At 40.4% G+C, this 22,795-nt stretch overlaps 1 protein-coding gene across 12 annotated transcripts in view; it reads right to left on the bottom strand.

Annotated features, from left to right (window-relative positions):
* Positions 1-463: 463 nt before the first annotated feature.
* SNCAIP (synuclein alpha interacting protein) overlaps positions 464-22,795 on the bottom strand; it is a 182,151-nt gene continuing 159,819 nt past the window's right edge. For 9 of the 12 annotated variants that reach the window (XM_064595815.1, XM_064595820.1, XM_064595819.1 and 6 more), the window contains one exon: positions 21,187-21,750. In XM_064595815.1, the coding sequence (XP_064451885.1) occupies positions 21,666-21,750 (85 nt within the window). In that variant the 3' untranslated portion in view covers positions 21,187-21,665. The other 3 variants (XR_010412963.1, XM_064595822.1, XM_064595823.1) reach the window with 3 other exon arrangements.

Genomic DNA, 22,795 nt, shown 5'->3' with positions numbered 1-22,795 from the left:
ACCTCTCTTTCTTAGTGCTCAATTAAGACTTGATTACATGTAAAGTATATAAAATTACTTCTTTCCCCCCCTTTTCTACTTATTTGTAACTGTCTTGGAATTTCCCCATTCTGGACTAATTTCTTGGGAAGCATATTAAATTATCTAAGCTTCAGATAAAAAAAATAATCACTTATTCTCAGGGAGCAGCACTCTTGGGTAGTGGTACTGGGCAGACAGCACTTTGGGAGGAGTGGTTTTGAAAATTCACTTGAGAAATTGTCTGCTTTGTGGAAAATAGGATCTGTTTATATTTTACCAGTGTGAACTGTAATCTGGATAGCAACCCAAGTTAAGACGTGCCAGATTTACTAGCTCATTCTGCCCAGTTGGCCCGCCACTGGTGCCCCCCCGCCCCAAGGCTGACAGACCAGGCTCCCCTCTGACCATGAGTTCCTTGAGGGCTCACCATTTGGGAATTGCTCACGAGCGACTGGCCTTCCAGAGGCTTCTTTTTACACATCTGTAAAAAAAAAAAAAAAATTGACTCTACCTCTAGTAGGAAAACCTATTTAAAAAATGATAAAGATAATTCCATGAGGACCTGGTTTGAAAAATCCCAGATTTCATGGTTTAAAAAATCCCAGTTACATCTCTCAATGTGTACCTTTCCGTTTAAATTGTATTAGTCATCATAATCCCTTCGGGGATGACTCATCCTGCTCTCAATCCGCTTTTCCTCTGGTAATCTACTTTATCTTGTCCAATGACTGGGACTGTATGAGATCATAAAGACAGAGTTTGACTTCAGGAATTTATAGTGACTTCAAGTTACCTTTGGTCTGGTAGGAGCAGGACAAATTACACCTTTACCCTTGGAAAATCACTGGTTATTCTTCTGTTGCCTTCCAGGCCCTGTACCTGTACATGATCCGTCCTCTTTTTATCTCTGACATCACTTCCTATCTGCCTCGTTCACTCTGCTGTTTCTTCAGTATGCCAAACTCATTTGCACCTCCGAATTTTTGGGGGCCTGGAACACCAGTCCCAGATTTCCACGGGGTTCACTCTCTGAGTTCACTTACATGTCTGTTCAAGTGTCACCAACTGGGGAGGCTTTTCCTACCTAACCCCTCCATCTAAGCACACTGCTAGCCTCTCAATCACAATCCTCTTATTTTTCTTCTTTTATCATCAGTGTCTGATGTGTAGCACATATGTATTTAGTTTTGTTAACTGTTTTCTCCACTAGAATATGAACTCACCTAGGTCAGGATTTTTATCTGTTTTATGCACAACTGTATCCCTAGGACCTATCGCTAGAGTCCAAAGGAGATGAACTGAGGAACAAGGCAAGGAATTAAGATAAGGAATATGGCACGTAGTTACCTAAAGAACTTACAGCTCCACATTGAGGGAAATTCAGAGCCACCAATTAGAGGGGCTAAATGAGGGACGTGGAGGTGTTTGAGGGCAAGTTTCGGGCTCTTTCTGATTCCTGGCTCCATAGTAGGGGGCGTAACAATCTATATTTTTATGTAAATGATTAAATGCCTCAAATTAAGAGTTGGGACTATTCAATTTCCAATGTCCTTTCTAGTTCTAAAATTGTATGAGTCTATAAAATCCTACAGGCGTCATCAGTTTAGTAAAATAGGACGCCTTGGGGATTCCTAGGAGATCCTAAACTAGGGAGAATTCTGTCCAGAGCATACTGATAAGACGGAATGTTTAGCAAAGTAGTAGGCTTGTTTTCTTTTTTCTTTTCCACTGGAGAGAATCAGAAAGACATAATAAAGACTCAGAGGGTTTCTTCAATAGTGGAAACTAGGTTAAATCATGGAGGGTGTGCTCCCTACTTTCCAAAGCGCCCTTGTTGGCAAACGTGTAGAGAAGTTTGAGAGTGAAGAGCTGTCACCAGGGTGCCAGGCAAACCTGCAGAGAAGGTCAAGCTTGCATTCTGCATTCCAACCCACCTCTTCCTTTCTGAGTCCACTTTTCACCCCAGTTATTGGACTGTAGCTATTGAATTTCCTCGTGCTGCCATTCGCCTTCTAAATCTTTCCCCTCCCTGACTGCCCTACTGCCCCGCACAGAGATTTATTTTGTTGCCTTCTCATCCAGCTAGAGTTCCCATTCCCTAGGTGCTCATGGCAGCCCAAATGATGAAAAACACTTCTATTAAAGGGTCCATGAGGCCTACAGAACATCTGCAGTTTGAAAAAAAAAATGGTCCAGTGTCTTACCTGGTCTTCTAGGACCTGAAATGGATGGAATAAAAACTGTGGTCTCAGATACATTCTTCTGTGTATACCCATATGTGCGTGCACACACACACACACACGCACACACACACACACACACACACCCTATGTCCCTGTAAAGTTACTCTGGAAGCTAGGAGGCAGCAAACAAAACCTTGCTTTGGTAGAAATCCCAAGTGAGCAGCCTCATGCCTATCCTGATATTCGTGGGTTTGCAGGTACAATCTTCAACAATCTTCAAGATTTTTCTAATCAGACCAGACTAACAAATAAAGGTTTTCAGACAAAGCAATTTTCTAACCAGGGTCTTGTCGCACAGACTGCAGAAAAACGTCCTCTGATTTAATACAACAGTTGAGTAGTAAGAATCCCTTAGGGTCACCTTGACATGGAGCCAGAGCAGAGACCCTCATTTTCACTGTGCCATTAAAGGATTTTATCCTTAATATGGGATCTCAGGGGGAAGTGTGAGTTCCCAATGCCCTGGCAAGCACTTGCTGATGAGTAGGCCTGATTCCTGCATCCATGTAACCTCCTCCCCTAGAGAGTCTTGGGGTTACTGAGGGGGGAGGACCCTACAAAAAGACTGAGCTGTTAATTTGTCTCGGAGCCCTCATCATTTGCTGTATAAATGATCAGAATGACATCATTTTGTCCCCTAAGATGGTGAAGCTTGAGAGAGGCTGTTATTAAAAAGTGAGGCCAGTGTCCAGTAGGGCCACCCTGGACACAAGGGGGAATTGAGTTTCCACAGAGCCTGCAGCAGACTCAAATCTAGTGTGGTTGGGAGTGCGAGCAATGAACACAGGACAGCACTGTATCATTTGCCTTGGATTTAAAGTAGACCTATGATCAGACTTTGCAGGGATAGGACCCAGGAACCTGCATTTTTTAATGGATACCCCAGGTGACTGTGAGGCCCAGCCAGCCAGAGGTGAGATCACTTCCTATATAAAGGCCTCTTCTAAGGGAGTAGACAAGGGCTGGTGGATGTATGTGCTGATACCTGGAAAACAGAGAAAAGCTTTCTAGGAGTTTGCAGGTGGAGATTGCCGGATGTAAGAGGTCTTGAGCAGCTGTGGGGCAGGAGTGGGACAGTCTTAAGTGAATTTTTTTTTTTAAGATTTTATTTACTTGAGAGAGAGCACAAGCGGAGGGGTGGGGCGGAGGGAGAGGGAGAGAGAATCTCAAGCAGACCCTGCACTGAGCAGAAAGCCCGATGTGGGGCTCGATCCCAGGACCCTGGGATCATGACCTGAGTCGAAGGCAGACACTTAACCAGCTGAGCCACGCAGGTGTCTCATAAGCAAATGTTTTTTAAAAAAATTTACTTTATCAATTATTAAAGTATAATTTACATGCAATAAAATGTATCACTTTTACTGTACAAGTTTGATGAGTTTTTGAAAGAATATATACATCTATGAAACCACCATCCCAGTCATGATACGGAGTGTTTCCAACACATGTAAAATTTCCTGCATGCTACTTTGCAGTCAAACCCCTTACTGCCCTGATCCACCCACCAGCCAACGCTACTCTTGTTTGCATCAGTATAGATTAGTTTGGGTTGTTCTTGATCACACAGTGTATGTCCTTTTGTGTCAGGCTCCTGCCACGGATTTGCACAAATTCATTCCTTTCTATTGCTAAGTAGTGTTCCACTCTTTGAATGTATGATGATTTAACCATTCACCTGTTGATGGACATTTGGGCTCTTTTATTTATGAATAAAGTTTCTGTAAACATTTTGGTCTAAGCTTTTTGTGGATAGGTTTTCACTTCTCCTGAGTTAATATAGTTGGTGTATGTTTAACATCACAACGAAGTGCCAGTTTTCTGTGCCATTTTGCATTCCCACCATCAGCGTAAGAGAGTCTCAGTGCTTGACGTCCTTGACAACACTTGGCATTATTGTCTTTTTCATTTTAGCCATTCTAGTGACTAGATGCTGTTTCAATCAGGGGAGTCTCATGTTGCTTTAATTTGCGTTTCCCTCATGCCTGATGATGGTGAGCACTTTTTCGAGTGTGTGCCACGTGTTTATCTTCTTTTGTGAAGTATGGGTTCAGATACTTTGCCAATCTTCTTAAAACTGAGTAGCAGTCCTTTATATATTCAGGATTTAAATCCCTTGTCAGAAATATGTACTGTGGATATTTTATGCTGTCTATGGCTTACCTTTTATTATCTTAGTGGTGTCTTTTGCTGAGGGAAAGTCTTTACTTTGCTTAATTCCGAGTTATCTTTTTTTCTGTCTAGAAAAATCTTTGCTTACAATCCAAGGTCACAAGTATTTTTCCCATGCTTCATTCTACAAATTTTAAATATTAGACTTAAATTTAAAAAAAAATTATTTTAGAGAGAGAGAGAGCACAAGCAGGGAGAGGGACAGAGGGAAAGAATCTCATGCAGGCTCCCTGCCGAGTGTGGAGCCCAATGTGGGGCTCAATTCCACAGCCCTGAGATCATGACCTGACCGAAATCAAGTCAGACACTTAACTGACTGAGCCACCCAGGTGCCCTCAAATATTAGACTTTTATATATAGGTTTATGATCCTTTTTGAGTTCATTTTTATTATGCTCTAGCATTCAAGTTTCAGAGCGTCTGTCTCTACCGGGGGCACACCCAGGGGTGGACTGGCTGAATCACAGAGTGAGCACAGGTTTCCTTCAGGAATGGGTTCATGTGGTCGTGGAGGTTTGTTAAGTTCAAAATCTGATGCAGAGGCTGGAGGACTCAGGGAAGAGTTGCAGTTCCAGTCCAAAGGCTGTCTGCCGGTAGAATTGCTTTTTTCTCAGGGCAAATCAGTTTTTGTTCTATTAAAGCTTTCAACCAATTGGATGAGGCCCACCCACATTAGGGAGGGCAATCTGCTTCAGAGTCACCAACTGAAATATTAATCTCATCCAAAAAATGAAAACAAAATCCCTAACAGAAACATCCAGAATAATGTTTGACTACTTACTTGGGCACTGTGACCCACCCAAATTGATACATAAAATTAACCATCACATCCACACAGATATCCAGCTGTCCTAGGGCCACTTGAAAATTCTATCCTTTTCCCACTGAATTAGGTTGAGAATTTTGTAAAAAATCAGTTGAGTATATTTGCGTGGGTCTATTTTTGGACTCTATTCTGCTTCACTGATCTATATATCTATATATCTATCCATATACCAACACAATGGTCTTAATTTTTGTAGTTTTGCAGCAAATCTTGAACTTAAGGAGTGTAAATCCTCCAACCTTTTCAAAGTTATTTTGGCTTTTCCAGGTCCTTTGCATTTCCCTATATATTTTGAAATCAACATGCCAATTTCTGAAAAACTAAAATCCTTTCAGACATTGGAATTGTATAGAAACAACAGGCCGATTTGGGACAACTGACATCTTAACAATATTGAGTTTTTTAATCTGTAAACAATGTTTATTCCTTTGTTTCTAGGTCTTCAAGTTCTCTCAGCATTGTTTTGTAGTTTTCAGTGTGTAAGTCTTACATGTATTTTGTTCAATTTTTTTTCTAAGTAGTCTCTTGTTTTTTTTTTTTTAAAGATTTTATTTATTTATTTGAGAGAGAGAGAATGAGAGAGAGTGAGTACATGAGAGGGGGGAGGGTCAGAGGGAGAAGCAGACTCCCTGCCGAGCAGGGAGCCCGATGCGGGACTCGATCCCGGGACTCCAGGATCATGACCTGAGCCAAAGGCAGTCACTTAATCAACTGAGCCACCCAGGCGCCCCTCTTGTTTTTGATGTTATTGTAAAATATTTTTAAAATTTCACTTTGCAATTATTCACTGCTAATACATAGAAATGCAATTTATTCTTGTTTCTTGACCTTGTATCCTGAGACTGTGCAAAATTCACTGATTAATTCTAGTAGCTTACTTTGTAGATTCCTTAGGATTTTCTATGCACACCATCATGTCATCTGTGAATAACAACAATTTTATTCTTTTCCAAGTTGCAAACATTTTATTGCTTTTCCTTGCATTAATATATTGGCCAGGATTTCCATTACAATTTGAATTACAGTGATTAGATGGCACATCCTTGCTTTATTACTCATCTTAATCTTAAGGAAAATAGTAAAATTTTCACCATTATGGAGAATGTAGGATGTTCTCACATACCTTATCATGTTAAAAATGTTTCTTTTCTCCTTGATGGCTAAAAGTTTTTACTCATGAATGGATAGTAAGTTTTGTCAAAAGCTTTTACTGTATCTATTAATATAATCATATGATTTTCTATTTCATTGTCTTATTGTGGTACATCATATCAAATGATTTAAAAATTATAAAAATCAACCTTGTGTCCCTGAAATAAACCCCACTTGGTAAAGATGTATTATTCTCTGTATTGCTAGCTCCAGTTTGCTAAAATTTGATTGAAGATTTTTGGCTTCTATTTTCACAAGGAATATTTATCTGGTTTTCTTTTTATGTATTTATCTGGTTTTAAAATCAGGGACATAAAATAAATTAAGAAATATTCTCCCCCCCTTGATTTTCTGAGTTTCTATGAAATCGACATTTAAAAAATTTTTTTATTATGTTAATCACCATACGTTACATCATTAGTTTTTGATGTAGTGTTCCATGATTCATTGTTTGTGCATAACACCCAGTGCTCCATGCAGGATGTGCCCTCCTTAATACCCATCACCAGGCCAACCCATCCTCCCACCCCCTCCCCTCTAGAACCCTCTGTTTTTCAGAGTCCATCGTCTCTCATGGTTTGAAATCGACATCATTTCTTAAATGTGTGATAGAGTTAAGCAGTGAAGCTATTTTTTTAAAAGCTAATTTTCCTGAAGTTTTAAAAAAATCATTAATTTGATTTATATATTAGATACAGGATTCTATGACATAAATATGGTTATTCAGATGTTCTATTTCTTCTTGTGTCAATTTTGGCAATTTATGTCTTCCAAGAAATTTGTTCATTTTTTGTAAAGTTAAATTTATTGTCATAGAATTGTTCACAGTATTCTCTTATTATCATTTTAAATGGCTATAGGATCTATAGTGAAAATGACTATTTCATTGCTGATACTGATTTTTAAAAAATTTTTTCTTGATCAGCCTGGGGTTTACCAATTTTACAAATCTTTTCAAATAACTAGCTTTTTTCCCCCTGTAGATTTTTCTCTTTTATTTTGTTTTTCTTCGATTTCTTCTCTTTTAAAAAATTTTAAAAGAATCTTTATGTTTTTATTTTTTAAATATTTCTAAAATATTTATTTATTAGATTTCTGTTCTTATTTTCATTATTCATTCTATTTACCTTGGATTTAAATGCTTCTCTTTTTACAGTTTTTTTTTTTTTAAAGATTTTATTTATTTATCTGAGAGAGAGAATGGGAGACAGAGAGCATGAGAGGGGGAGGATCAGAGGGAGAAGCAGACTCCCTGCTGAGCAGGGAGCCCGATGTGGGACCCTATCCCGGGACTCCAGGATCATGACCTGAGCTGAAGGTAGTCGCTTAACCAACTGAGCCACCCAGGCGCCCCTCTTTTTACAGCTTCTTAATGTGGAAACTTACATAAGTAATTTAAAACTTCTCTTCTTTTCTAATATAGCACTAAAATTTAAAAGTTTGCCACTTGGCATTGCTGTTGCTGCATCCCACAGATGTTGATATATTGTGTTTTCACTATTTTTTTTTAAGATTTTATTTATTTATTTGACACAGAGAGAGAGAGAGAGCACAGCGGGGGAGTGGCAGGCAGTGGGAGATGGAGAAGCAGGCTCCCAGGGAGCCTGGGATCATGACCTGAGCCAAAGGCAGATGCTTAACCGACTGAGCCACCCAGGTGTCCCTCACTATTTTTCACTTTAAAGCTTTTTCCTAATTTCCTTTGTAACTTCTACTTTGAGCAGAATATATACACATAAACATATAAGCATATAATGAAATGGAATTATACTCTATTTGTAACCTGCTTGTTGACTTAACAGTAAATCAAGAACTTTCTGATAATTTTCTGCAGCATTTTTTGTGCAGAGTTTAGTACATTATGGATATATCATACAAAATTTATTTAAACTAGGCCTCTATTGTTGGATAACTTAGTTGTTTCCATTTTCCAGTTACAAATTGTTGTGATAAATATCCTCATATATTAGTTTTTGTGTAGTTAAGAATTTTCGTTGTATAGTTTTCTAAAAGTGGAATTGTTATGTAAGGGGATCCTCTTTCAAGGTATGTTCCTATTTTGATACCGACTTCTTGGACCTGAGCCTATATTTTCTACATGGTTTTTTCCCCCAGAGTAATTGTGGTCTTTGGGCTGCATCAGTCCTTAGGCATGGCAATTTGGCATTCATAGAGGTGGAAAATAGTCAACTGCCAACATCCAAGATTGCAGGGGGAAGGTCTTACATACAGCATGTGGATTTTCATGTTCTCCTGGATAAGTGGGAATCTGGCAATACTAAGCCAACATTCCTACATGATAAGAATTAGTGGGAAAGGAGTAATTACTTTAGATAGGGCAGGCTCTTTCCATGTTTCCTAGCTCCTACCTCGTCCATGCTGCTTGATTAGGACATGGCTTGACTCTTATGGAATTTGGGTTCACCACCTCTGATATGGTAGGACAGAACCTATGAGAAAACTCATGTCAGTCACGTACAGGCAATTCCTGACTTACTACTCCAAACTGTGTGACCTTTCGCAGTGCGCATGACACCTCCTTGCACTTCTTTCTCTAAGAAATTCTAGACCTCCCCTTGGTAACCTGTCAGATTTGTCCTTCCAAAACAAAATTCCATTCTTTTGAGGAATAGAACAGAGATCTTCTTCTCTGTGCTTTAATGCCCATGAATTTTTCTAGGCGAACATTCTCTCTAGAAATATGCAAACACAATGTACCCACATCATGTCTCTCAGATTCTTTGGGTCTCAGTTTCAAGGATATACTGAAGATATAGGCCTCCCTTACCAGTAGTTTTTAACTCATGACACAGTTACGTTGGGATAAATTATGAATGTGGGATGATTGCCATCTCTTCCCCTCCCCTATCCAGCGAAAGAGAATTCTCCAATTACCAGATCAATCTCCTGATTGTTTTCCTTCTTACAAAGAGGAATTTTGTTTTCTGCTATGAGAGAGGTAAGGTCCATATACATGATGAAGTGATACAGAAAATCGTGAGGACAGGCAGAAAGAGGAGCATGATGTGTGGAGAGCAATTACGGGGAATTGTGAATGGAAGGGCTCTGGATTGGCACCCAATGTGATGGGGAGAGGAAGAAGAAGAAAGGAGGTTTTCATAAATATTGTTATGGCCTTTGAATCTGGATCCCCTTTATGGTTCTCAGGAAACCTAAAGAAAGGGTTTGAGTTATTGAAATTACTTTTGGTTATGAGAAGCTATTTTCTTGACTGCAGTCCTGCTCTTAAGACCAAACTGTGTCTGGCCCAGGTTTATAAGATTACACAGGCTTGTGGATAGGTTTTCCTTGTTCATATCCTTCTTAAACTGTGCTATGGTTATATTAATTTGCTCTTCGTGAGACACTAAGTACTGGACACCTGTTTAAACAGATTTAAGATTGTTCCTTCTGGCTGGGAGTTTTGTTGTGTACCCTCTTCAAAAAAAAAAAAAAAAAATCCAAGACGTAGACAATTGAGACATAGATTTCTGTTCTCCTTTTCTGTTTATATTTCTCCTTCTATGGTTTTTCTGAGGTGGGGAGTCTACATTAAAGGTCATAATGCTTCTGGCTCTAGGGTTGGGTTTCTTAAACACATCCTCAGGTCAACTGGAGTCTAGAGTTTATTACTTTTTAAAAACGAAACCCCTGCCAAGTGAAAGGAGAGAAGGGCATGTTTAGATGAAAGTGCTTGATGTTCAAATTCTGTAGTTTGTTGACATTTTATTGCTCAATGCAATTTTTCCTATCCTTCAGGGCATTTTGCTTAATGGTTTCCCAGGAACACTGTGATGAGGCTTCAAAGCAAACCCTAGGTTTTAGCAACAACGCTCTTATTCCAGTTTATATGAGTCACATGTCCAAAACCTTGTACACATCTCAAGTTTTTCCCATAAACGTTTATGCCCTGAAAATATGGGAAATCATGTTACCAAGCCGTATTAGATGTCACACACTAATATGGAAACAAACCAGGTAATTCCAATGTAATAGATTTTTGTGGTAACTGGGAGGCAGAGAGGTGTACCTAAACTAGATGTTAGCTGTACTATATATACTAAATTCATTCAAGAGGATCTGTCACCAGGGGTCTGATAGAGCTGGCTGTTGAGTATGAATTTGTCAGTATTGGCTAGGTAGGTGCGATGTCTTCAATATTGAATTATTACAAACACACCAACAAAATGTTGTATGACCCCAAGAAGTCTGTCCTTCACGATTATTTATTCCCTGGGTCAAGAGGAATATGAGCAATTTATTACCTTTAAAGTAATTCTCATCTGATTGAACCCCATATATGCTAGTAAAACATGGCTTCCTGAGGGGATATATTTTGGTACTTTTATGGTTGAAAAATGAAATGCCAATGCTTAGACTTAGCACTCGACATGCTATCTAATTTCTCTCTTCCAATTATCTACTTCCAGGGCTGATTCTTTCTCTCTCTTTCTCTATTTGCACTGTATTGGGTACTTGTCATGGTCAACTGGGTCAGTCTGAACGGGAACTTTTCTCAGAAGGTGGGCCCACTCAAATGAGTAGAAAGAAGTAGAAGAAATGGCTGCCATACACTTAACTCTGAAAAGTTCCTTAGAGGTATGGTGGAATCTCCTCTGGAGGGTTAAGAAACATAGTCCATGCTTCCCTTATCTGGGATGGTGTGCACGTGCCCCTTCTAGCAAGTGCTGGGAGGTGGCCGACCTCTCAGATCTCTCCTCAGAGTACCATGCTTTTCCTTTCCAGGTGTTCATTACTGAAAAGCAGAGGAAATGGTGCTCTTACCTTCCATTAAGAAGATACCTTCGCAGGCAGCATTGGGAAAGCCACTTCTGTGGTGATGGTTTCTACCAGCATAACCCTCCAGGAACGAACATCACCCAGACCTGCAACATTGAAGAAGACTTCAGGGTCTGAGCTTGTGTTTTGGAAAATGCTAGTCTGTGTTTGAAGCTTCATCTGACAGACTTCTGCAATATGCATTGCACAAGAGAGGGCATTTTCAGCCGTGATTTTTAATTTTTTTCTCTTTTGCAGGTGTAGGCACGGACCTCAATGTTATTTTAACCTCATTTCCTCCAGGCAAGGAGATTTACTTAATTAGGTAGCCAGTCAAGAAATTCTGTTGCTGCACATTTTGTGTCGTGCAGGCTGTGGTGTGTCTGAAAAACAGAAGGGACACAGGAGAGGAAGCTCAGCCTCTGAAACTTGTCTGGAAGGAGGCTGAAGGATATTCAAATTAAGTATTTTTAAAGGTCCACAGGGCGAAGACAAATTCTAGCAACATGGCGCTGAAATCAGAGGTGTGATTTTTCCTAGTTTGTCACAATGTCAGCCTGGGAAGGAACAATGGTTCGGAATTCCCTTGGAAAGCTGCTCTTGTAGATACAAGCAGCAAGAAGGGCTTTCCATCCTCTCCTGACCACTCTGAAACTTAAGGATAAATTGCTTCCTGCTGGAGACTTGTCATAACAATCTAGCAAGTGTTGGGAATGTGACATCACAGGGCTTTTCTCGCAGGTGTGTGTGCAGATTCAGATAAACCTGGAAGTTTGCAGCCAGGATGCCAGGCATCTATTCAGATAAGGCACAAATAGAATGGTGCTTTTCTCCTCGAAGTCTCTACAGGTTTTGGAAATTGGCTGTGACTATACATCTTGCACGTGGGTTGGGAGAGGCAACCACCATTAGGAACATAACAACCAGTAACTTCGCAATTTAACCAAATATTTACTACTCCCTGTACCTGCAATTTACTGCCTGTAGCAAGTTTATGAAAATTTTAAATATGTTTCTGTTTAAAAATACATCTCTTTCAATAAAGATGAACACAAGGGAAATAAATTCTACAGTGATGAGTAACTTGAGTAATTCGCTTATGTGTTCTTCGTGCTAAATTAACCTACATAGGGAGACTGATGATGTGAAGGAGAAACCTGAGGTGAGAGAAGGGAGTGTGAGTTAGTCACCTGTGAAAAGCAAGTTTTTTTTAAAGATTTTATTATTTATTTATTTATTTATTTATTTATTTATTTATTTATTTATTTATTTATTTATTTATTTATTTATTTCAGAGAAGGAGAGAGCGAGTGAGTGAGCACAAGCAGGGGGAGGGGCAGAGACAGAAGGAGAGGGAGAATCTTAAGCCAACTCCATGCCCAGAGCTCAGGGCTTGATCTCAGGACTGTGAGATCATGACCTGAGCTGAAATCATGAGTCAGACGCTTAACCAACTGAGCCATACAGGTGCCCCTGAAAAGCAAGATTTTTTGAACCATGGGCAATAGATGCAAAGAGAACAACCAAAAAACACTGGGGAGGGGAGCTTCATGTGAAACAGAAGTTCTCTTCACCTCTCAGGGACTCTAATTTTCTTCGAACTCAGATAATGTGCTTTACCTGTATTACAGGGTAAGTTTTCTCCCATTACATACCACCTCTCCCTGCCCCACCAGCCACTCTCTTTCTCCCACCAAGCCAAGACCTTGTCCTGTGTCTGGAACTTACGGGGCCCAAGAGAATGGAATATGGCTTTTTGTGATGTAATTCATGGTATGGAAGGAAATCAAGACTCAGCATAAGTTATAGACAATGTCCATAGTAGCACCAAGTTCATCTTTGCTATGAGAAGACCCGTTGCCTTACCTACTACCACCTGTAAGATCTTAGGCACCATCCTCACCCCACACTGCACCCTGCCTAGCAGGGCAAAGAGAGGAGGATAGCCCATGCTGAGTGCTAAAGCCAAGAGGAAACTGAATTTGGAATGGAGTGCCAGGGGAAGTAAAAGGAAGACATAGGAGGAAGGTGAAGGAGTTTGTCAGTTAAGGCCTGAAAAGCAGCCACCAAAATGGGATTAGATGTGCAAGAGCTTCCTTGAGGGACATGCCTCTGAAAAATAAAGGGGAGAGGGAAGGAGGTGGCAGGGAGAGCCTTCAGACTGGGATGCAGGGCTGACACATGGGGAAGGAGAGAGAGAAGGAGGGAATCACATAGGAAGAGCCTCGAACCACACCATATTGTGGAGAAATGGTGGCAAGGTAAAGGGGAGTCCCAGGCCACCACCGTCCCTTAGAAGAGTCCCCCAGCTAACTGTCCAAGAAAACATGGGGAGAAGTGTGGCCCTGGGGTGATCGTCAAATTGGAGTGGGAGGCACGTCCCATAGAAGCTCACAGGCAGGGTCACAGTGAAGGCTCTAGGACCGTGGCCCTGCATCTGAGAGCAAGAAGACAAGTGGAATTATACAGAGAACTCACTTCTCAATCTCTGCTCACCTGCCTCTGGGTAAGAAAATCCTGCTTGATCAAGTTCGGGGCAGACTGAACATTATACAAGATTCTCAGAGTTGGACAGGCTGCAGTCAGCCCGTTTGGCTGTGGATATGTAACGTTGTGTTCAGATGTGTATCATTTTGATAATAGCATTCCCTGGGGACTAGGGTAGCCAATCACGGCACCTGAGTGTATTTGTCCACCTTTATGAAAAGCAAACCTTACAGGGCACCTGCCTGGCCTCAGCCAAAGTCAGAGTCAAAGTGATTACTCCCACCTCTCAACAACATTGTCTCCTAAGCCTCCACCCCACATATTGTTTCTGTTTTGCCCTTTACATATGTGTGTCTAGGACTTCTCCCATCATTGAAAGCTAATGTGCAACTTGAAGCTAAAAGTTGTCTTATGCTTTGAATCAGCATTGTATTGCACATATGTTGTTTTGGGTTTTCACATCAGGTAAATAAAGGGACTGAGCAGCCAGGGGGGTAAGGTGAGAAAAAAAACCCAAAGAAACATATATATTTCAGCCCACTTACTTTTCAGGACTAGCAGGGACTTATAATAGAAGACTCAGATGTATTTCAACCATGAAAAAGGATCAATGTATACAATGCTTTCAATTTATATGATGCTATCTGTGAAATATATTTCAAAAAACAAAGCATAAAGAATTAAGGACAAAGGAACGGGGTGAAGTTGGCATGGGTACAGCTAGAAAAAACGAAGCTAAGGATTGCTACTGAGATTGAATACAAACTTTACTTTTGACCTTTTCCTGGCAGCCAAGACAAAAAGGAAAACACAAGTTATATAAGGTTCTTATTAGCTAATAAAAAGAAGCATGCCAGCTTTTCTATACAAGCAGATTCCCCCCCCTCCCCCAGAACTAACTTTAAGAAGAATTTCTTTTATGGTCCCTTATAAAGCCACTGACTTTTAAAATATATGATGGTTTCAATAACAGTTTTATAAAAATGTAGATAGCAACTTCTTTTTTCTGTATGGCCATTTCTTATATTGATTTTTGATAAATGTCATAGTTCAGAGAGGACACTTCCTTGGGGACTTAGGATGGAGTTCAACCCCCAGGAGTGAAATGAGGTTGATGGATGATGTCTGGGCCTGTAGCCTGTGGAAGGGACCCTGGGAATGGAGTGATCCAGTTGTAATGCCCATGGGCTAAGTATCAATTTGAGATTATTAGCATACAAACAAAGTTGTATTAGAATAGAACATAAGTTTGGTTGTATTCTTTTTTAATTTGGCTCAACAGTCGTGCCCCAACACATACATTTTGATGTAACACTGGCCCTTAATCATAATAAATTCCATATATGTACAATGATCTAAAATTGACCCCACTAGGACCCATACTCCTATTAAGAGAAATGGAGAACGTGACAAGCATTCCAAAGGAAACATCCTCTGGTTTACAAATCTGTTGAAGCACCCAACACAATTGAACGAGTCGCTTTTGTATTCTGAGATTCTTCGAGACTTGTCTAGGCTAATATGCTGTCACAGATTGAGCTCCCTGGTAGAGAGACTCTGACCTGGTGATTAGTGTGTAGGAAGTTTACTACAGATGGCTCCTGGGATCAACACCTAAGGAAGACAAGAAGAGGGGAGGGCAGGGAGAGAAGGAGCGCAGGATAAAGTGGAGGAGGAAGTAGGGTGAAAGCCATGGGGAACACTGGACCTGGGATGGCTTTTTGGAGTTGTCTCCCATTGGGTGAGGGGCTGGGACCCTACACCCCGACACTGATCACTCACTGGATCCAAGCTGTCCTCAGAAGGGGTGTGCTCTTGGGCATGGTGGCTTTCTCCGCCAAGGGCAATTCCCTGAGGAAGCTAACACCTGAGGGCTACACCAGTAGCCACCAATGAGGGGGATTAAGTCCCAGACTTTGAAAGTGGTCCATCACAATCGATCAAGGGATTTTCTAGGCACTGTTTGCCAAACTAGCAAGACATACTTTAATCCTGAAGCACAGCTAAAATATCTCCCAGACCTGATGGTCAACAGAGTATCATTTGTGACATGCTGCTTTATTCCCATAACCTGGATGTATACTCTTTATTCTGTAGGATGAGTCCATCAGTTTGGTTTTATATTTGGCTGCTCCTACCAGAAGCCAGCTACAAGGGACTTAGTCAATGAAAAGGGCTTATTTTTGTTTGCCTTCGGCTCAGGTCATGATCCCAGGGTCCTGGGATCAAGCCCCGCATCGGGCTCCCTGCTCAGCGGAAAGCCTGCTTCTCCCTCTCCCACTACCCCTGCTTGTGTTCCCTCTCTCACTGTGTCTCTCTCTGTCAAATAAATAAAATCTTTAAAAATAAAAAAAAATAAAAAAAAGAAAAGGGCTTATTTTACTCAAATAATTTGGGAGACAGTCCATAAGCCTGCACATCTTCTCATGGAACCAGGGTCTTTCTCTTTTCTTCTAGTCCCTTTTTGGCAGGTAACTTCTGTTCTCATGGCTGCAAGAGGCACTGCTCTGCCCCAGAGGGGAAAGCAGAAGCCACAAAAGATAAAGGCCAGGCAAGCTTCTTTCTCTCCAACATTTTCTGAAGTGCTATAGGATCTCTACTGACTTTTCATTAGCCAAACTGAGTCACATGACCGTTCCTAATTTCCAGGGCATTTGGTAAAGTCATTTTACCTGAGAACATTTAACTGGCTTCTCTTAATTGGGAAGAAAGAGAGAAAGGATATTGAGAAGACAGCTAGCTCGGCCAACCACAAATAATAGAATTTAAATCCTTCCTTCCTTGTTCCTCATGCGCTGAACAACTGCATGAAATGGATTCCATAGAAAGACAAGAAATATAGTTATAAAATATTAATGCGACTATGGGCACAACATCACAAAAAATTTATCCAGTTGAACTCAGACTTTCCACATTTCATCAAAAGCAATATGCATTCATTACCCTAGATTTATGCTTGCCTTTCTGCCGCTTGGGACAGAGCTGTGCACAAGGCAGACATTCACTGTGTGTTCATGTGTGTCTGTGTGTGTGTTGTGTAAACAAAGGAATGTCTTTGGCATACAGTATAGCACTGCACTGTGTCTTGAAGTCATAAAATCATGAAGTCGTGTGTCTTGCTGGCATATATGGGAAGCCCCCACAGTGGTGGTTGAGGAGTGGTTCTGGGAATGGTTTTAGTCATTGCTTGACTGTATTTTGTCTTCCTTATGCCCTTGCCAGATGGGTAGCTTCTTGGTGATTTGGTTTCATACATCCAGATTTTAGAGAACTTTGAGAAATAACAATGGAAAAGCTACCCTCAGCATGATTTAAAAAGTGCAATGGCCTCATCCTTTCTTGAAACATTATGGTGCTCTCTTTTACCTCTCCCATCCAGAAAAAAAACCTCACTTTCTATAATTATATGATTTTGAATTTCTGCATATGAGATTATAGTATGGAATAGGATTTCCATATATACACATTAAACTTATGGACACACTAAACAGAAGAATATAATGTGGTATTTCCAGAAAACACCTAATACCCTCTTCAAATCTGACTCTAGGTTTAGGGGCTCATCATCATTCTTCCCCTCTCCTTGAGGAAGGGTCTTTTTTTGTCTCAATAGACAGTTCACAGCCTCACAAAATTAGAAGTAGAGGCCATGGTCAGTGTCAGATGATTCTGCATTTCTGATATGCTCCCAGCTGATGTCAATGCTAATGTTTTCTGGCCACACTTTGAGTAGTGAGGTGTTAGTGTTAAAGCTTGGTTGCCTTTTTGGAATTGTGAGGGGAGTTTTTACAAATACTGATGTCTGGGTTCTACCCAGAGAGTTACATTTATTATAGGGTTGGCATGGACATAGATTTTTTATTTTTTATTTTTTTTTAGCAGGGAGGGAAGGGCAGAGGGAGAAGGAAAATCCCAAGCAGACTTTGCACTGAGTGCAGAGCCCAACACGGGGCTTGATCCCATGACCTGGAGATCATGACCTGAGCCGAAATCAAGAGTTGGATGCTTAACCACCTGAGCCACCCAGGTGCCCCTGGACATCAGATTTTTAAAAGCTCCCCCAGGTGATTCTAATGTATAGCAAAGTTTGAGAACTGTAAGCTATGAACCAATTACAATACTTTTACCCATGTGTCCCTCCAAATACACAATTTGTTAACTTATGTATCCTTGTATGCCCCCACCGTGGTTAATACCAACTTCTGAGTGGTTTTTATTCCAAGAGAGTGCCTAGCCCGGGGCCCCATCCTTGGCATGGGCTCAATCAGAGTCTGATGACCACATCAGCATATAGAAAGATGCCGTTCTGTTTACACACTGTGGCAAGAAGGGAGAGAGGATTTTTCATTGTAAGTATGGGTCCAGTACATTTCTACTTACTGCAATTCCTTTGCCAGGCTTCTTCCAAGGAAACCCCATAAAAAGGGTTTCCAGATCTTGGGAACCTAGGGCAGACAAAGGGGAAAAATGGAGAGTGGAGGTGTCAGCAGAGGAAAGAGAGTAAGGGAGGGAAGGAGAGAGAGAAAAAGAGAAGAGGAAGAGGAAGGGGTAGAAGAATGGGGAAGAAATGAGAAGAAACTAAGATGGATATAAGGGTAGCAGAAGTTGAAAAATATTGACAAAAATTGACGATAGGTATTTACTAACCACCATCTATGAGAGGCGACAAAGATTCTTGTGGAGATCAATGAACATAGGGTTTTGTTAGGAGACAGGAATCAGGCGCTCAAAAAGTTACATTGAACTATGCAATGAAGAATAAAGGGAAATAAAATCAGAGATAACATGGGACTTATAGAGAGAGACCCATCAACAAATTAGTTTCAGGGCAATAGACAGCACAAACTCCATTTTCACATGGGGACATGGTATCACCTCCATTGCCATGGATCCCTTATTCTTACTTGGCTGTATCAGTTAACTCAGATTACACACATAGGTGGCTCCTGAAGAGAGAACATTTAACGCATTTCGTATCAAGGAGTCCTTCAGGGAATTATTTAAATATTTTATAGTTATTTCCTCTAGCCTGTACCATCCAGCCTGCAAATATTTGCTTTGAGAAAAAAATTTTCAAAATTTACATGAAGATAGATACCCTTTGAGAGTCTTCATACCCACTCCTAACCCCATGATGCACATCTAGAAGTTTCTTCTTAGAGTTGAGGTCTTGGTACTAATGTTTTATAAGAATAACGAATGGGCATTCAATCCATTCAAAGTGGTGAAGGTTTGGTATTTTGTTATCTTTTCTAAGAAATGTTCTTAATTTGATGTGTTGAACTTTGGCAAAATGAGTCCCTTTAGTGACATAAAAGCAGCCAGTCTTTAAAAGACGTTGACAGATGCTGAGAGAGTTTTTTTTTACAGTGGGGCTGAGTTTCCAGCTCTGCTGCATGTAATTAGGCAGGCAGATAGAGCTTCACTCATTTTACTAGCCCAGTGGGATGGAGTGGGGCAGGGGCCCCAAAGTTCCGCTTACTTGAAGGAAACACACTCTCTCTTTCTTTAACATGTGTGTCTTCATTTCTGTGAAGAAATAAGAGTCTGTGTTTTCATTTTATAAATTCTGCACACAACTGAGCTTGTGGTAAGGAACACATCATTTCTATTTATTTCAAGCAAGCATAATTTATCCATTTCATAAAGAACTTGGATGGTAAAGATGGTGTACATGCGTGATTTAAGGATCAGCATTTTTAGTGTCCTAACAACATCAATAAACACAGAATGCATTGTCTCGGCAATTTGGCTCATCTGAATGTACTTGAATTTTCCTGTTTTGCCTTTTTTTTTTTTTTAATTATTTGCTCTGCAGGGCCTAGTACTCTTAGTACTCTTAGTACACAAATGCTTGTGTCAATAAACAATCGAATTGCCAGTTTTCTATGTCAAGGTAGCATCCTTTTCTTTCAAACTCTTGGTTTTCTCTGCTACGTTTAATTGGGAACTCTGTGTTTGGCTTGTAAAATCTCTGCAGAACGCCACCCCACCCCTTCAACTTTTAAGTTTAAAAACCCAGTCTAAGAACAAAGCTGGGGCTGCTGGGGAACAGAGAGAGCACTCTGTGGGTCCCTTTCCCTTGCAAGCCTCATTCTATAACTAAGTCCAAAAGCTTGGCTCACGTGTGGCGTGAGTGTCACCTCTTCTGTACCAAGCAGAAAGCACGAGAATCTTCACAGATGCTGGCCATATATTCTCTATTAGAATTGTAACAGTAGGACCCAGCAATGAAATGTGAAGAAGCAGAGAGGGTCCTTGAGGCCAAGGGGCCAAATTCAGAATAGGGCATCTCATTCGAGAAGACAATGTGAGCAACGCAGAACCACGCAGGGCACTGGGCTCTAATGACAGGAACTCAGAGGACCCAAACATGGACAGAACAAATTGGTTGAATTCCTAGACATGTTGCTCTGTAGGTCGAAAGGAACTTACCTCTGAACTGTGCATGCAGGCCAGTCTCGCCCTTTTCCAGATTTCTCGAGGAGGCAATGTTCCTTACCCAAGACCCAAGAGTCACCCAGAAGTAGAGCCAACACAACTCATGATCCCTGTATACTAGTCCAGTGGGTAATGCACTAAAGATATGGCATTGTGCAGGACCGATAGGCTAGTCCAGTGGGAATAATGAGCAAACCTGGGCCCGAGCCAAGTCTGCTATTTACAAGTAGTATTACTTTGGACATAGGATTTAAAGCTTTCTGAAGTTTAATTTGCTAAGCTATAAAATGGTAGTAGTAATATCTCTACATAAGTGTGGCTGGTACCTAAAAGGTACTTGAATATTAGGTCCTTCTTCTATACCTCACTGCATCTTGTCAAGCTCAAATTTGTCAGGCCAAGTTTGTCACCCATATATGCAAGATTTCCTCCTAACTCAGTACCTTGGCCTCTTGTGTCCACCAGGATATGGAATGGTCCACATTTGATGGCAGTAACACTGCTCATAACTGTGAGTAACATATAGGGCTCCCTCCTACTGGTAAGAACACATTCAATTTCCAAACTAAGATTTGACAGGCCTCTTATGGGCCGTGCCAACACTTTGAAAATAAAACTCTTGAAGTTTCAACAGAAATATTTTTTTACATGATAGGACGAAACCATCTGGAACTTACTGCTTACATGGACTGAAAGAGCTATATCAACAATAGGGTTGTTATAAACTCAGGCTCCACACTGTCTCCTAAAGGGATTAGACAGGTCTCATAATGTGTTCTTGACAGAAAAAGTGACCCAAACAGGGGCTGAATCCTTAGATGTCATTAGTATTTTCTCATGTCAATGCTGGGATTTGAGAAGACAGAAGGAATTGACTTACTTTATATACTTGTCTGATCCTTTAGTGCTTAATGAAAACTAGAATGTTTTATTTCACCCCTATGGGAAAATAGCTAAACCGGGCAGTTTGTTCCTGAAATAAAATATCAGCAATCAAAATAGTCTCAAGGTCTCTTAGAAAGCAGAACATCACAGGCTTATTAGAAAGTAGGTGCCCCAAGCTTCTAGGTGCTGTTAACATTGTTTTATTTCCTTTATACAAAAAGTAGAAATGACAGAAAAAACACTCTTGACAGAAAACAATACCACTGACCTGGTCTCATTGAGGAGCTGAGCCCAAACTGCCCATTTTACTGGGAAAGGAAAGTTCAATCAACATTAGCAAACACTCATGCAACTGACGAAAGACAAGATGGTGCCAGTGGCTTTAGGTGGACATTGTGTGGGTAAGCTGAACCAATTCAATCTTAAAAAACATACATTGGCCCAATCATGCTTTTAAACGTCATCTCTTTAGAAACAAGTTCTATATACAAATATCACCCAAAAATGTGTATTATATAGTCTACTACTATAAATTTAAGGCATCCTGATATTGTTCTTCTGCTGGTGAGGCATTGGTTCTCATGATTCTATTTCCACAGTGGATAGTCCAGAAATTTCCAATGGTGTCCAAAGGGGGGCAATGAGAGATAAGAAAAAAGTGATTTACAAGAAGAGTTCTTTTGACTCTGGCTCAGCATTGTGCTTTATGCTGTAGGATTTCTTCATCTTTCTATTGATGTCATTATGCCTAAGCAGAAGAAAAACCATAAAGACCAGAATTAGATAAAACTATGGTCAAGTTACAAGACAACAGCACTAAACAGCTCACCAAACATGGAAACTATCCTCATACAAACCACACTGAGGAACACTTCATTCCAGTAGGCAAATTATTTTCTTTTCATACAAACCACTCTTTAAACAATAAAAGCTATAGTCATGTAATAACACACACTTAGCCAACACTTTTTAATTCAGCTCTGGAAGTCATTTCTCAATCATGCTGATTGGAATCCAGGCAAGATTCTAGTCAAGCGAATTTCATCAAATTCAAGTTAAAGTCGCGTCAAATAAGATAGTAAGTATAGTAATGCTGGTCGAGTGGAAACAAGAGATGTTTATATTTTATTGACATGGATTCGTTGGTGACATCTTTAATGTCCAATAAGCTCAAGTCTTAATCGTTCAAAGAAGACACTTTTTTTGGGTGATTACTGTTGGAAGATCATAAGTAGGTAAGTCTAGGGGAAAAAGAAAAAAACAGGAAAAAGTAATGCTGTTTGTTGCCCCCAGGATCTGATACCTAGTAAGCCTATGTAAAGAAATACCAGCTTAAGCCTTGGAACAGTTGTGCTGTGTAAGTGAATTCCCTTCTGGGTAGATGCATTCGTTTTCATGAGATATTACTCACATTCTGGGTACAAAAATGTTCCAGAGAGGAGTCATCTCCTGAAGGTGGGCCAGCCTACATATTAATAAATTCCTTCTTGTTGCTACATCAGACAAAAACAAAGTGTTTCCGTTAATGCTACTTGCTAACATGAGGACATATTTGGATGGAGAGCCTCAAGTGGGATTTTATGGCCTCAAATCGTGCTTGCTTACAAAGACCATGTAGTCTATTCTCAGTGTTCCAGTAAATATTTGATCCTCATCCCAGCCTGAATGTTCTAATTCTTACTTTATTCTTACTTTATTTATTCCTCTGAACAGAACCTTATTAATTTTTTTAAGATTTTATTTTAAGTAATCTCTACACCCAATGTGGGGCTCGAGCTTATGACCCTGAGATC

The sequence above is a fragment of the Mirounga angustirostris genome, unplaced genomic scaffold, assembly GCF_029215605.1.
Source record: "Mirounga angustirostris isolate CCGP_5_RB_7025 unplaced genomic scaffold, mMirAng1.0.hap1 SCAF_7, whole genome shotgun sequence".
NCBI classification, from domain to species: Eukaryota; Metazoa; Chordata; class Mammalia; order Carnivora; family Phocidae; genus Mirounga; species Mirounga angustirostris.
This window is presented reverse-complemented; position numbering and strand designations above follow the sequence as displayed.